Source organism: Balaenoptera physalus (assembly GCF_965194825.1).
Source record: "Balaenoptera physalus genome assembly, chromosome: 2".
Lineage (NCBI taxonomy): Eukaryota > Metazoa > Chordata > Mammalia > Artiodactyla > Balaenopteridae > Balaenoptera > Balaenoptera physalus.
In genome coordinates this window covers 108,470,870-108,488,157 of record NC_138883.1, presented here as the reverse complement: position 1 = coordinate 108,488,157, position 17,288 = coordinate 108,470,870, and the positions used below count along the sequence as shown (strand labels likewise).

At 39.2% G+C, this 17,288-nt stretch overlaps 1 protein-coding gene across 4 annotated transcripts in view; it reads right to left on the bottom strand.

The window, feature by feature from the left end:
• USP3 (ubiquitin specific peptidase 3) overlaps positions 1-17,288 on the bottom strand; it is a 222,414-nt gene that overhangs the window by 81,895 nt on the left and 123,231 nt on the right. The window contains exon 1 of one of the 4 annotated variants that reach the window (XM_082446767.1): positions 16,822-17,164. The exons of 1 other annotated variant lie outside the window; for it this stretch is intronic. In XM_082446767.1, coding sequence (XP_082302893.1) covers positions 16,822-16,912 — 91 coding nt within the window. In that variant the 5' untranslated portion in view covers positions 16,913-17,164. Of the gene's footprint in view, positions 1-16,183; positions 16,651-16,821; positions 17,165-17,288 lie in introns of those variants that run through there. 2 more of the 4 variants (XM_082446766.1, XM_082446769.1) reach the window with 2 other exon arrangements.

The window sequence follows — 17,288 nt, the reverse complement described above, 5'->3', positions numbered from 1 at the left end:
GGTGTGCTGTCATTACCATAAGACAACCTAATTCTTGAGCAAAACATCACTCCTAATGTTGTCCTATATTGTAAAAAACGACCTTCAAAAATCTCTAAACCACTATTCCTGTATTCTACTCTAAATAATTCAATTCTTCTTTATCCAAGATAAATAAGGATTACCTGGTTCTCTTTAAGCGGCACCATCCTTGGCTCTCAGAGGCTAATTTTGAGACTGCTCTAGACAACTTTCCTAATCTTTTTCATGTCAGGACATGCATGGAAAATGATAACATCTGTATGGTGCATGCACATAAACTGAAGAGTCATCGCAGGGCCAGAAGTGATCTGTTTGGAGTCTCCAGTCACCCTTAGGCTGCGGGGATCGTTATCTCAACACATATGTAATCCTTTTATGGCCCTTCTGATGGAAAGCTATGTGGTCAATCTTTTTACCTGGTTATCTAGCAATGCAGGAGGAGGTCGCCCTTCTACTCCAATGCCCACTTGTTGGAACAAAAGACTGGAAGTCATCAACCAGCTGCATTATCTAGGAATCCAAGATGCTCCTCTGAGTTTATACTACTCACTAATGTGCTGAGACCTGTCGGAGAAAATGGATGCCCAAATCCTTATTTCTATCCTATGTATAACCGTCTTTGGATGCCCAAATCCTTATTTCTATCCTATGTATAACCGTCTTATCCTACTGCCATTCTATAACCCAAGGGAGCAGCCAGTTAACAGTATGACCAGGAATCTAACATGAATTAAATTAAAAGAGAAAACTACTACAACAGCTGGGTCTGAGTACTTAGGTGGTAAAAGAGCACTGACGAGTACGTAAAAGGAAAAGTCAACTGCTTAAAATGAACCTGAACGTAGACTAAAAATGTTTCCAAGGTCACTTTCAGCTCTCTGATTTCAAGGTTTCCCAGACAGAAATATAATTACAATAATGTATTTCACTTCCACAGCCTTGAATGTATTTGTAAGATCACGGTAGATGGGAAGATAGGAGCAGGCAGACAAAGAGTTTGAAGTATTATTATAAAATCACTTACACATTATTGCTCACATGATTAAAAAGTTAAAACTTTTAATCTTCCCTGAAGATACCCAATAATACAAAAATATGTTTGTACAAGGCTGTTAGCTGCAGCATTATCTGAAACTGCAAAATACTGGAAACAACCTAAATGCCCAAAGATAGGAGAATGTTTGAATTCACTGTGACACATCACAAATGGAGTACTATGAAGCTGTTAAAAAATAATAAGTAAAATTTCTACAAACATGGAGTGATATCCAGAACACACTATTAAATGAAAGAAGCAAATTCCAAAAGAGTATACTTAGTTTGCTACCTTTGGTGAGAGAAAATAAGAAAATACTCATGTACCTGCTTTTTTTTTTTTACAAAAAGAAACAGGAAGGATAGATAAAAATAATTGGTTGTCTACATGGGGTGGATAGGAGTGAGTAGAAGGGTTAGGTAGTAACACTTCTTGGTATGGCTTTAACTTTTGGAACCATACTCATGTTTTATATACTCAAAAAGTAAAATAAAATCAGCAAGGATGAGGTGGAAAAAAATCTAAAATGGAAATCAAACAGAAACAAACAAAGCTAACTGTAAATCAAATAAATCAGTGTATTAAAAGATGGAAGGAAAGGGAAGAAAACAACCCAAACAACTTTTGAACATTACACTTCATATTTTATGAGTATACAGACAAAAAGAAACTGTAAACAAATAGTGAACTCGTTATAAGGAGTTTTCTTTGCAATGGTATGGGTTAGCAGTTTAGAACTACTTTCTCTGATTATGGCATGGGGCAAACAAGTACATACGCTGAGATAATGGGAACCAGATTCTCTCTGTTAGAGAAGGGCATTACAAATACAGAAAGGGCAAGACTAGATCTGTAGTGCTGAATTGGAATTAAAGGTATCAAAATGAACTCATGGTTACAGACACACACAAATATAGACATGTTTATTTATTTATATATATTTACATTTCTTAGCTCCTATTTGCTGAGAGATCTTAGTTTATAAACCTTATTCCCCACTGAAAGGAATGATGGCTACTTGGAGAAATGGCTGATTCCAGGACTGGGGCAGGCTGAGTACAAGATGAGCCTGGAGCACCTTGCCATGCCAGAAAGTAAGAAAGGGCTCCAAGAACAATAGGGGCATGTCAAAATTATGACCTAAGGAGGCTCCCACTAGCCAAATCTAAGACAATTTGAGCTTCAAAATAAATAACAGAATGTCACAAAATAAAATAAAAATCTATGAGTCCATGTTAATAAAATAAATGAATAAACAAGTGGGTGAGAAAGAAAAGCTCTTCCCTATATATACTTAGAAGAAATAAGTTAGAAAATCAACATCTTGCAACCATCCTAGTAATAACTGATTCAGTCAACAATCATCAATGGATGCTAAATTACTAGATGAACGTTTGATGAGGAATAAGACATCTATACATAAAATCTCAAAGCATCTCCTACAAATTACCTATTACTAACAAAAGGAAAATAGTAACTTTACAGTAAATAACCTTGCAACTATCACCTTAATTATCAAAGTTAACATCACCAAAATGAGACAAACCAACCTCATATACCTCTTGATATGATGCCCTGAGAATACACATTGCTTCTGCAGTATTCCTACAAAAACAGTGCACAGCCTGAATCTAATCGTAAGGAAACAACAGAAAAACTCAAACTGAAGTACACTCTATAATTAGCCTGTTTTCTTCAAAAATACCAAGATGTGAAAGACAAAGACAGGATAAGGAACTGTTCCAGACTGAAGGAGACTATAGAGTTTCACAACTAAGTGAAATGCATGATCTTGGATTAGATGTGGGGGGCAGAAAAGGGAAATAGCTACATTATACGAAGGACATTATTGGGACAACTGGAGAAATCTAAGAATGGAATGTGCATTCGATAATACTATTATCTCAGTTATTAAATGTCCTGATTTTGACCAATACCCTGTGCTTAGTGAAAAGAAAGTCCTTGTGCTTGGGGGAAAAAAAAAATAAGTATTTATGGATGAAGGAGCATTAGGTCTGCAAATTACTTGGTGGCAGTGGTGGGGAGGTGGTGCATAAAAAGAAGGTGCAAACGTGTAACACAAATGTGGCAAAATGTTAACAACTGATGAATCTAGGCAAAGAGTACATGGGAGTTTCTGTACTATTCTTAGCAATGTTTCTTTAAGTGTGAAATTATATCAAAATAAAAAGGCTTTCTGAGATTAAAAAAATTTTATTCTTTACTTCCAATTAAGAACATTTTTTTTAAATTACTAAAACACAAGGGAAAAGGTTAAATTACCATTGTGCAGAGCCAAACAGTACTATAAACCTGGCAGTAACTTCCCTTTATTGATGGATGATAAATTAATCCAGTAAAAGTATTACAAGATATTAATTGCAGTGGTCCAAGTGACCTTACAACTTTTTCTTTCAATGTTTCTTTTATATATCCAAACTCCGTCTTATATTTGGCTTCCCAAGCAGAGTCAAACCCCCAGGCTTATCTGCTCTCTCTGCTGATTCAGGTAATAGCGACAATATTTTGCTCTGTTCATCAGGGAAGGTAAATCTGAGTTTGAACTTTTACTCAAAATCAGTACTGCAAAATTTCAGTTTTAGTGATTTAACTCTCTGGATGATGATTAATAAGATCCATTTCTGATAGGGCAAAGCATTTTTTTTGCCCTAAAAACTGGATTTTAAATATCTCATTTAAAAATAAACACCAAATTAAGCATGGCAGACCAATTTCTCTCTTACCTCCTCTCCATGCTAACATCTCACTGAAATGACAATAAAGAAATTAAATCGACATTAACTCACAAAGATCATGTGAGACAAGCACATTTCAACACATTTTTGCGAGTCAGAAAGAAGCTGGAGGAGCAGTACTGATTTTAGTGGCAGGAAGGAAGCTAGAGCCTAAGCGCCAGCAGAGAATAGTGCAGACAGGAGGCAGCTCTGGGCTCAGGGACACTGGGCACAGCAGACAGCAAAGGTAAGGGTGGCACTGAAAACAAGGGGCCAAGGGCTGCAAGGAACAAGAGACTCATGGAACTTACTACATCCTGATGTCAGAACATCAGTGGCCAGGTGTGCAGCTCCCAGGCGGAAGACTGAAAAACTAAATGGTGCTAAAAAAAGTATTAGCCATACAGACGTCTTGAGTGTCTTCCTCTAATGAAGAAGGTGGCCTGCCCCCAACCTTACGGTGAAGCCCACTATAGACAAGCCTCACTCACTTACAGAGCTTTTTAGTGCCTCACTCTTACATGAAAAAATAGACAAGGATAAAACAAGATCCTTGAAGAAAACCTCTAGTTTGAGAGAATCATTTTGAAAAGAAAAAGAGGAACTCAGAGGAAACAGAAACAATGCAGGGAGCACAGAAAAACCTCAAAACAAACAAACTCTAAAATCCAGGAGTCATGAGAGAAGATACTATAAAACAACAGCAACAGGATGTATGAAAAAGCAATGGTCAGAAAAATGAGAAAAAGCTCTTGAAAATTAAAAATATTATTATTAAAATTCAACAGAAGGGTGGAAGGGGAAAAAAAAATAAACACCTAGGAAATATCTCAGGAACTAGAACCAAAATGCAAAGAAATAAAAAGATAAGAAAATTACAGGTTCTACCCACAGTGCTCAACATTCAATTAATAGGAGTTGTACAGAAAAAAAAGTACAAACTAGGAGATTTAAGTACGGGAGGATGAGTGTACTCTCAAATGTTTAGATCGAAAAGTCCCCTGAGTACCAATTGCAATCATTGTTGCTTTTGTTGTGGTCATCCATTTACAATGCTTGGTGTCAGTTTATTTATCTCTTGTAAAAATAAAATACAGTGTGTGTGTGTGAAAGAAAAAAAAAAGTCCCCTGAGTACCCATCACAAAAAAAAAAAAAAAAACAACAACAACTAACCATGCCAAGACACATCATTCTGAAATTCCAGAACACCAAGGATAAAAGGAATATCCTAAAAGCTTCCAGGAGAAAGAATAAAAAGATATATATGAAGGAACAGTAATCAAAAAGGCATCAGGTTTCTCAACAACACTGGAAGCCTAAAAACAAAGGAACACTGCTTTCAAAATTCTAAGAGAAAAATCTTTTCTAACAGTCTATAGTCACCCAAGCAGTCAAGTATAAACGTAGGATAAAAGTGTCTGACTTGCATGGGATCAAAAATTTGCCTCTCCTGAGACGGGAGGTAGATGAGGTACCCCAGCAAAATGGTCTAATAAACCAAGGAAGAGAAAGACCTGGGATCCAGGAAATGAGAGATCTAATACAAAAGAATAGCAAGGGAATCACAGGATAAAAATTGTCGAGTAGGCCTAGAGAACAGTCAGTTCAGATGGGAGCGAGAGAGCTCTGGGAAGGAAAGCTTCAGGAAAAAATAATACTAAGACATTATGTGTTTAAGTGCTTGGAAAATAATATTCATAGACATTTAACAGATTTATAGGTTACATTTGGCAGAAAATGTACAGAAGGCAAAGTAAGCAATTTTTTTAAAAAAAGGCAATTATTAACTCAAAGAAAAATAAAATGCCAGACAAGAAAAAAAGTAATCACCATATTAATCAAAATTTGTAGTCTAGTTATATTGAGAAATGGAGAGAGAGGCAGAGGGGAGGGTAATGCAAACACTAATGTCCTCATTTACCATAGCAAGATGTCAAGAGATGATACCTAAAATGGATAAATTAAGAAATAACAGCGTATTACTTAGAAGTATGTAGGTAAACGTGACAGAGAAAGCTAAATAGAGCTGAAAGTGGTGGTCTGTGGACAGAAGGGCTGAGAGGAGAGGGGAGGGGGGCTGCTGCTCTACTTTAACCCTTTTGATACTACACTGTACGACTTAACTGTACACGTATTACTTTTGATACTACACTGTACGACTTAACTGTACACGTATTACTTTTGATACTACACTGTACGACTTAACTGTACACGTATTACTTTTTGAAAACATGAATTAATCTTTAAAAGGTAAATTGATATAACAGTCATATCAATTCATGAAGTTGCCTAAACCATTTTTTTATCTTTAAAAAAAATGCCTATAATCTATTAGATGAAATAAAAATTACAATAGCACTTTATCATTTGGGGCCAGGCACCTACTGAATTCCCTGTATACTACAAGGCTAATTTGCAGAGCTAATGGTATGTGTTCTCTACTAGAGAATGTAATTTCAAAGCTGGCCAAAATTTATCATATATATGTTAACAGATTCAGATACCTACAGAGCCAGAAAAGAGAGGGCATCTGGTCCTGCTGATTTCCTACATAGAGGCAAATTCTGATCCATAAAACTGGTCCCCTCACTGGCTCAAGCATTTCACTGTATTTTGAAATGCATTTCTGAAATCAGTTTTCAATGTCAAATGAAAACAACATATGGAAATAATGTATGTGAAACTACATATTCTCTAAAACTGTAATGTACTAAACACATTTTTTTATTATTCCTTCTATCACAAACTCAGACTTGTTCAGCCCTACTTTGGTGAAAAACACCTAATGAAGCTATTATGCTTTATCTGTTCTACAGTCTTCAGCTAAATACTGGAACTGTGCCCCTACCTCCAGATGAGAGGAAAGGGTAGTGGGGAGAAGGATTAGAACTACTACAGTCAAAGCAGATTACTAAATCAGAGTCAAAATGGGCCACTTTTGCATTTGGAAGACCAGACACAAATAACTACAGAAAAATTATCAGGGGTTTATATTGTTTCAAAAATAACTTTCCTTACGAAGCTGATTATACACAGAATGAACACAAAAGTCATGAATCACTTAAGAAAAATTCTGGCATCCAATATTCCATTTATTTAATATAGCAAGGTCTGATGCAATTCCACGCCTTTGCCAGCAACCTGAGTAAGCAAATCCCTGGTTAAACAGTAGAGGGATTTTCAAAAGAAATTAATCAAGTCATAAATGTAAACACCACACAACTATTATTTCAAAACAAAAGCAAGTGTATGCAAGATAAGATGCATATATATATTTTATAGGAAGCACTCCCTCCCATAAATAAATGAAACAATTAAGAGGTTAAGGGACCTCTTATTATCAAAGACTTTACTCAGAGTGGAGGTTTATATCTGCACTGTATAATTCTTTTCCTAGTTTTTGTGGTATATAATATAGGTTAGCACTAAAGCACAAAGTTGGGGATGGGGGTGTGTGAAATTACAACAGTTGTATTTACTGGTGTGCTGGGAAACTATTCTTTTAAAATCAACAGGACTTTTTAGGAAGAAATGGAAAGAAAAAGCAAACTGGGCACATACTTACACTCTGCTTAAAGGGCTAGATACCCAAGATTACAGAAAATAGGAATCTGTAAACTCCGATAGCTGCTCTAATTATTTAACACAAACCAAGAGTTGGAAATTTTTTACAACCAATAGGTATAATTTTAAAATCTGACCCACATTTTCCCAAAAATCTCTATTAATTATTCAAAGAAAAAAAGCCTGAAAAATATTTTTAAAATGAAGTTCTAAAAAGACTATACACAAACAAAACACTTGAAATAACTGAAATGAAACCGATGCAGCTAAATTAAATTAGAATTAAATTCTCACAGCATGAACGTTGAGCTCTGGCAGCTACTTCATACACATAAGGTGAAGCTTGAGCCAGTTGTTGCAAATGATTTCTCCAATGTTAATACAGCTCACAATTAACATTCAAAATAATTCAAATGAAAACTAGAGTTAATCTCAATTTTACTGTGTGACACTAAAATTTAAAAATCACTCAATCAATAATATGTGTCGGCCCCAGAGTGTCTAAGTTATATAGAAGTTCTTTTTCAAAAATATTATATTAGACTATTTCTCTAACATGTTTTCTATCAATTATCCCAAGGAAACATTCCATCACCAAAAAAAAATTTGCCCCCTAGAAATTTCAGCACATCTTCACAAACTTGGACCAAAATCCTACCATCCCAATATTGTATAAAAAATGTTCAAGACAAAGGAATGGACAAGAATCTATTATCTAAAAAGGAAAACCTGAGTGTGGTCAGTAAGGACAAAGATTTAAAGAAGCTAAATCAACAAGTGTACTATCCTACAATCAGTTAAATTAAACCTGCAAGAACATGACAGTTAATCACGAGCCTGCTGTTCCTGGTGATGAGATAGTATAAGAACAGTCCATAAAATTAAGAGTCTTCAGGGCAGGTCAAGGATAAACAGGCAAGCAGATTTCTACAAGGCTGCCTTAAACCCAGCTAGAACAAAGAAAAAATATCAGGAAAGAACATCTACTCAAAATGGAAAACAGCCCACTGATAGAGCTATTCAATCCTAAAGTACAAAGTCTCCAGAAAAAATCCAGTTGGTTATAATATCTTTTCAAAGACACAAACAAGCTGGTTCATATTCAAAATAAACTCTCAATTCCCTCCTCAAAAGAGTCTTATAAAATTTAATTAGCTAGCATTGATTAATGGTGAAGTATTTAGATAAACACAAAGACAACTACAAACTTCATTTTCCAATGTCCAAGTTTAATTTCAACAATAGTTTTCAAAATCTGAAACTGCTGTCTTAAGCTTATCTGCATTTTATATATCTGTAAATAGCACACATATATACCTAATTTTCAGTATGTCTTAAGAAGGGGGGGGGGCGGAAGAAGGGAGGGAAATCTGTTTTAAGCCCTGCAGTCTAAAGACTATAATTAACTTTTACAAGAAATATAATTGGAAAATCTTAGACTATAATAGATGGAATCAACGAAGTACCCTGCCTAAAAGCAAAGATTCAAATAACCTCTGAGCTACCAGAGGCAAAAGCAAAATTCCCTTTCTTAAGAATTCTCTCCCTCTCCCACCCCACAACAAACCCACCTCCAAAAAGAATCTCCTCCAGCAGAAACAAAATGAAAAAATGGGAGGGGGCAACTTCAAGAAGCGAAGCACATTTATAAAATAACCAAAAGTTAACTGCATTTTATCCATAGCTATGGTGAGAAGGCTGACTCATGATATCTGAACTAAAGTAATGTGAATTTCAGCCTACAAAAAAATTAGACCTGAACCAAAATTCAGACATTCAAAAACAGTGTTCTTCCAACTGTACTAACAATCTAGTTCCAACTTGGTGGCACTTTAATCAATAAGCAGGGAGAGGAAGGGCTAATCAAATACAGAAATCTAAAATTATTTTCAAAAGGTAGAATTTAAAATGTACTTTCACATCAAAAATCTTCAAAGGAATTATTCAGAGTATGTTTCCAAACACTTATAATCCTTTAACTTATCAAGCATTAAGCGACTAGATGACAAAATAAAGACCCTGCTTTTACAAAGGCAAGCCAGAAGTATGGTTTGAATGGTATTTGAATTTAAACTTTGGGCTATCTCTAATGTCCCCAAGCATCTTGAGCAACTCTGTTAATCTTTGTCTCAGTTTCACAATCTATGAAACAGGAAAAACTACAAGGATGGGTAGTTAATTAAATTAGTCAGGATTAAATGCTAGCCAACTGCTTTGAAGTTACTTTATGTTGTTCTCAGTTCTCCTCCTACTGAGTAAAACTAATAGATGAGAAAACATCTGGAATTACTATATATACTAACATCTGCAGACTTACAGCAGTTAAAAGATGATCTCTGTTTACAAATTTCTAAGCCAAAGATCATTCAACAATCGGAAAGATTTCAGGATACAATTGCAATGAACAATTTTTAGGTAAATTTCCTTTCATTATGAAAGATACCTACTCTTACCTACATTCTCAAAACAGACTGTTATAAATCACAGAGCATCTTGAGAGGTCTTGGCACAAAACAATTCTAGGTAAGATGAACAAGCTGTTCCTGTTGTTAATGGTATTCTCAGCATTCTAAGCTGTCAATCAAGGTAAGCTTCATCACAAATAAACCCTCCAAAAAGTACTAGCCCCTGCTGAGAATCTAAGTACTTCCTCCTAAGCCATCTGTCCAGGAAAGCTCTATTAAAACACCTAGAATGCAGTTGCTCTCATGTTTAAAGGAGCTATGAGTAAACATAAAACACTAAAATACATTAAACAGTATATATTTTCCACTTCAAACATTAATAAACTACTACCCAAGTCTATATGGATGCCTAGGTTGAACACAAAACCCATAGGTTGGACACTAATTTATTTTTTCAAAGAAGGAAAATGTATAATACAGCTCAAGAAGGGGGAAATAGCTCAAAAAGAAAAAAACAAAGCAGGTTGGGGGAAATGTACTGATATTTGTAAATTATTCCCTGATGGAAGAGGGACTCAATTAAATTTTAAAACAGGAATTTAAATTACTCAATGAGCTACAAACTAAATTACTCACTGTTCTGCTTACTGAGCTACAAACACTAGAAAAACATAAGTATTTCCAAATTGAGTTTAAAGGATCCAAAATTAATCTATTATATTCCAGTAAAGAAGGAAATTGCATAAATTTCAAAGAGGAAAAAGTAGGATGGTAATAAGAGCCTAAGGCTAATGCTGTAAAAGCAAAGAATGATGAGAATGAGTTATTTTGAGGATAAATGAATAACAAGAAACAGAAACAAAGAGTTCAAATTCTCCCATCAATCCCATCCTTTCTCCTGCTTAGGCCAAGAAGGATATTCTTTGTATACTACTAAGAATACCATCAGAAAATAACTTTTGATCCATGTGTCAAAACTTCTTCACAACAGCAAAATGTTAGGCTTAATCCCTAGACTGCAGCCTCTTCAAACAAACACATGGAGCACATTCTAAATTCCAGGTCCTTCACATGTACTACCAATTATTCAGAGACTTTGGAAATATGCTTAGGCTGCTTTAAGGTTCTGGGGGCTGGGACTGGGGGTGGATACTGCCAGAAAAACCAGAAAGACAATTACATTTGACTTAAGCGTACAAATATTATTTTTTAAAAAGTTTAAATTCTTCAGAAAAGCATATAAAAATCAAATGTTAATCTTCAAAATTAATGTGAAAAAAGTAACACCTGTCCATTGATTTTTAACTGCCCCATCCACATTTACTACTAAAAATGGCTACCTGCCCACCTATAAACACAGAATGTCAAACGAATACAAATTCGTCATGGTAACAACATTGCAGATGGTCAGTTGCTCACAATCCAGTCAAAGTTTACTTTACAGACTAAAAACTGGAAGTGAGGACTGGTGAAAGCATTCTGGGGAGAAGCTCACTTACTTTCCATTTATTTTAAACATAAAGTTTAAGGCCATTCCAGCCACCATCCAAGTGGAAGAAAGTTCCTTCATTCATTAAGCAAATATTTACTGAGTGTCTTCTTACACGCTAGGCACTTAATAAATATTTCATACAGGGTTATTACTAAAAAGCAGTAAATGCATTTGACCTTATGATGAACAAATGACTGGTCCTACCTAGAAATTTTAGTCTACTGGGCATACAAGAGTCTTCTTTAGATTTAGGTTGTGAGAGAAATACGATACAAAATAACCCATCATCCCATCAAGGTGATTTCTCACCTTTATCACAAACTACAGATTTATTACCAATGACAAGGAATCAATAATCAGAACACCATCCTACTAAATGGATCTTCAAAAAAGGTTTTATCTCCAATATCCACCCCAAACTGCAAAACATTTACTTAATCTACTTACTCGTCTTTTTTTTAATAAGTTTATTTATTTATTTATTTATTTATTTATTTATTTTTGGGTGCGTTGGGTCTTCGTTGCTGCACGCGGGCTTTCTCTAGTTGCTTGGAGCGGGGGCTACTCTTTGTTGCGGTGCGCGGGCTTCTCATTGCAGTGGCTTCTCGTTGGGGAGCACAGGCTCTTGGCGCGTGGGCTTCAGTAGTTGTGGCTCGCGGGCTCTAGACTGCAGGCTCAGTAGTTGTGGCGCACGGACTTAGTTGCTCCGCGGCATGTAGGATCTTCCCGGACCAGGGCTCGAACCCGTGTCCCCTGCATTGGCAGGTGGATTCTTAACCACTGCGCCACCAGGGAAGTCCCTACACTTACTTTCCTTAGGTAATGTGAGGGCAAGCATGTACTAGAAACTTTAAGAAGCCTTCTCGGACTTCCCTGGTGGTGCAGCAGTTAAGAATCTGCCCACTGAGCCTGCACTCTAGAGCCTGAGAGCCACAACTACTGAAGCCCCTGCGCCTAGACCCCGTGCTCCGCAACAAAGAGAAGCCACTGCAATGAGAAACCCACGGGCCGCAACGAAGAGTAGCCCCCGCTCGCGGCAACTAGAGAAAGCCCATGTGCAGCAATGAAGACCCAATGCAGCCAAAAATTAATTAATTAATTTTGAAAAAAAGAGAGGCCTTCTCAATTCTTTGAAGAATTAATCACGGAAAAATTCTCATGCCTACGCTATTAAAATATCTCCAATTTAACTGGTTACTTAACCCAAACACTTGAAGTCTTTGGCTTTCCTTAGTTATTAAAACAGTTGTGTTTAGGGCATCCTTTTAAACAATTTGGGTTTCCCCCCAGTATTTTGCCACTGGTTTAACTCTTTTACCCACAAAAATATGAAATGCCCAAGACTCCAGCTTCTGAAAATAAACTCTGATATGTGCACTTAACAAAAACCTTGAGAGAATGTCCTAGTTTTTATTTAAAACTTTTTCATTTAAAATGAGAATGCCTAGGGACTTTACTGGTGGCACAGTGGTTAAGAATCCACCTGCCAATGCAGGGGACGCGGGTTCAATCCCTGGTCTGGGAGGATCCCACATGCCGCGGAGCAACTAAGCCCGTGTGCCACAACTACTGAGCCTGCGCTCTAGAGCCTACGAGTCACAACTACTGAGCCCACGCGCCACAACTACTGAAGCCCATGCGCCTAGAGCCCGTGCTCCGCAACAAGAGAAGCCCCCACTCGCTGCAACTAGAGAAAGCCCGCGCACAGCAACGAAGACCCAACGTAGCCAAAAATAAATAAATAAATAAATAAAAACGAGAATGCCTGTAGCAAAATTAGACATAAATCAACTTTTACCTCATCAGAAGATTGCTATTTTCAACATTTACCTTAAACCACAACATGGATTAATCTTCTAACCAGTTAGTTTCCTATCTCTCCCCAACTAGATTAGACTGTAACTTTTTTGAGAGCAAGGGACTGACTACTGGACCCCATGGTCCCAGCTAATACATTTTGTAAACTCTGTAAGTCTCCACACAGACATAAATGTTGCTAGTTTTAAGGCCTTAAGGAATTCTTTAATATTTTAAAGCTATTTTGATCAGAGCAGGTGTCCTTAACTGTTACTATCGTTGTATACAAGTGGGTTCTCAAAGTGTGATCCTGAGGCCCTGAGAGTTTCCAAAACCCCTGCATGGGGTACATGAGCTCAAACTATTTTCATAAATAACATTGATGTTACTTTTATTCTTTACCCTCATTCTCTCACCAGCACGCAGTGGAGTTCTCCAGAAGCTACATGATATGTGGTATCTCAAGAGACTGAATGCAAAAGCAGATATGAAAATCCAGCTGTCTTCTATTAAGCCAGACAACAGAGTTGCAAAAAGTAAAATAATTCCAATCTTCTCACCAATTTTTTTGTTTTGAAAGTATAGTTATTTTATACAAACTATTATGTTAATAGGTAATGGATTTATTATTGCTAATTGTAAATGATTTAATAAATATATATTAAAAATTTTTTCTGTTTTAATTCCTTGTACATCAAATATCAATAAATATAAGCTGTACAAACAAAGGCTCTTTGGGTTCTTAATAATTTTAAGAGGGTAAAGGGGTCCTGAAGACAAAAAGCTTGAGAGTCACTGTGGTACACAATTATAAAACATATACAATAACATGTACCAAGGGCTTCTCATAGATAAGAAGCTCAAGTTAATTGTGAAGTATAATTACTTCTTACACCTCCTAATCTTGTTGAATAATATATCTCCTTGCAAAGCATAATTCAGCATAAAGCCAGTCCATCCTAGGCCCTATCTAAGGGGCTTTAGATATTTATTGAGAGTCCTCTTTATAAAGATGTTCTGACCTATAATACCACCTATTACTTGAATAGTGTTTGGAGTTTCTCAAAGTTTTCACAAAAATTACCTTGTTCATCCTAACAACAACCTGTGAAGTAAATGTGAAGTATTACTCCCACCCCCCCTTCTTTTTTAACAGGTGACATAATGAAACCGATGCTCCAAGGAACTAGAACTACCTTCCAAGGATGTATTGCTACCTAGGAGAGCCTAGGATGTTGGTCTTTTGCAATTTGCTTGGCTGCCTTAAGGCTGTTTCACTGTGGTGTAACTGGAAGCTCCCAAAGAAAACAAGGCAAGGGCATTAATTTTATTGTTCCAGTGCCAAAACAGAGATTTTTCCCTCCCTAATAAGAATGTAATCAGACTCAATACTTGGTCACCGCATTATTCCACACACTGGCTACCCAAAAAGAAAGAAAAAGAAAGAAAGAAATGAAGGAAGGAATTCGAGAGTGCTGGAGAATAAACACCAGAATACATAACCCTCCAAGATGATGAATTCGTCAAGGACTCACAGTTTTAATAATCATTTAATCACTGAAACAACAGGCAGGCAAGAACAAGATCAAGTGCAATACAAAAACATGAGACTATATCAATGAATGGGTGCCAAGAAAAAGTGGAAGGCCCACATGAAATGGGTTCAACTCATAGAACATGAGCAGAAGCAAAAAACCCACATAAAGTTGCAAAACTAGCTTTATTGGTTCTACAAATCCACGCACATGACTAAAATCACCCTCCCAAAGCAATGTCAGAGACAAACTTCGTTGCAAGATGCAAAGATGACATCCTAGCCCTTGGATAGAAATCACCCCTCCCTTAGGACTACACATACTAGTTTGTTCTTTTTTATCAGCACAAGCCTCTTAGTTATGCTCCAATTTAACTTAAGTTCCTCAAGAGATGCTCAATTTTCTGCATCTCTTTTCCACACTCAAGTGGACGCCCTGACTGACAAAGGCAAGACTGACTCACAACAGGATATCTGCCACTTACATAAACTCTTTTCCTTTTTTTAGATGCATGTGACCAATGAGGCCATTTTAAAACTTGATGTGATTTTACCTAGAAACAGCCAGAAGTGTGCTGTCTGCTTTGTATCTATCCCTGTAGTTTACCACAGATGAGCAGAAGTAGTTTCATCATTCCTCATGAGGTATGCTTTTCCTAGTGTTTACTTTGGTCTTTTTTTTTTTTTTTTTTTTCAATCCCTGGGGCAGGGGTTACAGTTACAGCACCACAGCTCTAGCTACAATTATAGATAATGCAACACCAACTAATTTGTAAAGCAATTTAACACACCTTATTTGTTGTTTCATACTCAACATTCACTGTAGAAGAAACATTCGTAGGTAAGTTTCTAAACCCTCATAAAAGAACTGCAATACTGCACTGTAAAACCAATTAACCGGTTAATCTTTATGGGCTTCATGCAGAAAAAGACAATCTGACTTTACAAAGGCAAGCAAAGCATCAAACCTCTGAGAGCTCAAGGAAACCGCAGTTATTTCCATTCCTTATCCCAGGGTACATTTTTCTTTGTGGCCTTACCTGTGTTTTTCTCCAAGGACATGATCACCATTTAAGAAGTAACCTGTCAAAAGTGTCAAGGCATTCTCTGAACTATCCTCCCAGCTCCGGCCCACAATGAGAAATGTCACACAGCTAAATCGTACCACTGCTGTTTTCTTCCCTTTATTTCTTCAAATGAACTTAAGATTTTTGAAATGCACAATTCAAATTTTACACTACAACCCAAGCTACCACTGATCATCTCAAAGCTGATAAACAAAGACTCTATCGGCGGCACCAGGGCCCTACCAGGAAGTAATCAAAGCAGTGTGGCCGGTGCGATCTTAAGTCGCTAGAGCAGACAATAAGAGGGCACTGGGGCTTCCGAGGGGCCCGGCAGAAGGAGATAAGATGCTTAAGCAATGCAAAAGCATTACATAAACCTAATAACTGTCCTACAGCACATGGACTCGGAAATCCCAAAGCAATTTCAAACAAACAAAAATATCTGAAAGGCAACGCGAGCCGCCCCTCCAAAACAGCTGCTCAATCAGCCTTCTGAGCTTTTTCAGCCCGCAGCCTGTTTTCAAACTTCACCTTCCCGGGCTGATGAAAGACTCCGACCTCGGCCGCCCGAGTTCTAAGCACCTCTCGAGGTCCCGGCTCCCGCTCGCCCGGCGTGGATCTGGTCGCCGGAGCATGGGGGGAAGCGAAAGGAAGCGGGTCCGGGGCAGGTAGCGAAGGGCCCCAGCGCGCCCCGCAGCCGAGACAAAGCTGCGCCCCTGAGCGGCGCTTTTCCCGTCCGGTCTAGGAGGGGACGCAACTCGGGCCCCGCCACACGTGCGGCCGCCTTGTGGGGGCCGGACACCCAACCCTCGCGGCCCCCGACCCGGCCACACAGGCCAGCACAACCCCCGGGCACTGCAGGGCGGCGCGGGGGCGCGAGCCGCAGGCCAGGGTCCCCGCTCGCCGCCGTCCCCACGAGCTCGTGGCCCCCGCGGTCTCTATCCCTCGCGGGCCTCTCCTTCGCCGGACGGACCGTCGGGCCGCGGGAAACAAAGGAGCCGCCGCCGCCGCTCCGCCCGCCTCGCCGCGTACCCCTCCCCAGCCGCCGGGCCCGGCTTGCCCGCACCGCTCCCCGAGTCCGCGCGCCGACTGCCCGCGGCCCCTAGACGGCAGGCCCGGCAGAGCCGGGGCCTCGGGTGCGCTGCAGGGCCGCCTGGGGCCGCACTCACCGCTGCAGCACCAGGACGACGGGGAGCCGTTGGGGAACTTGGCTGAGTCCGGGGCGATGCAGACGCTGGAGCTCAGGTGCGGACACTCCATGGCCACGAGGAGGGCGGCGAGGAGGACTGAGGCTCCGAGACCAGGCGGGGGGGGGGGGGGGGGGGAGGGGCGGAGGAGGGACTCCGAAGGCTCTGCCTGGGGTCGTTCCTCGCCGGGCGCTCGGCCGACGGCGGCTGCGTCCCGAGCCCTTGCGTCAAAGAAAGCAAAAGCTTCCGGGCGCCGGGTTTTCCCGCCCGCCGTCTCCCGAAGCCCGGCTCCGGAAAACGTGGTGCTCCGGCATCCGGGTTCTGCCGCCACCCCTCGGCTGGGGGCTTCCGTCTTCCCAGGCCGGCCCCTCCCCTCCCCTGGGCAGGCCCCGCCTACAGGCCCGGCCCCGCCCCAGTCCTCTCCCGCGGGGTGAGGTCCCCGCGCTCGC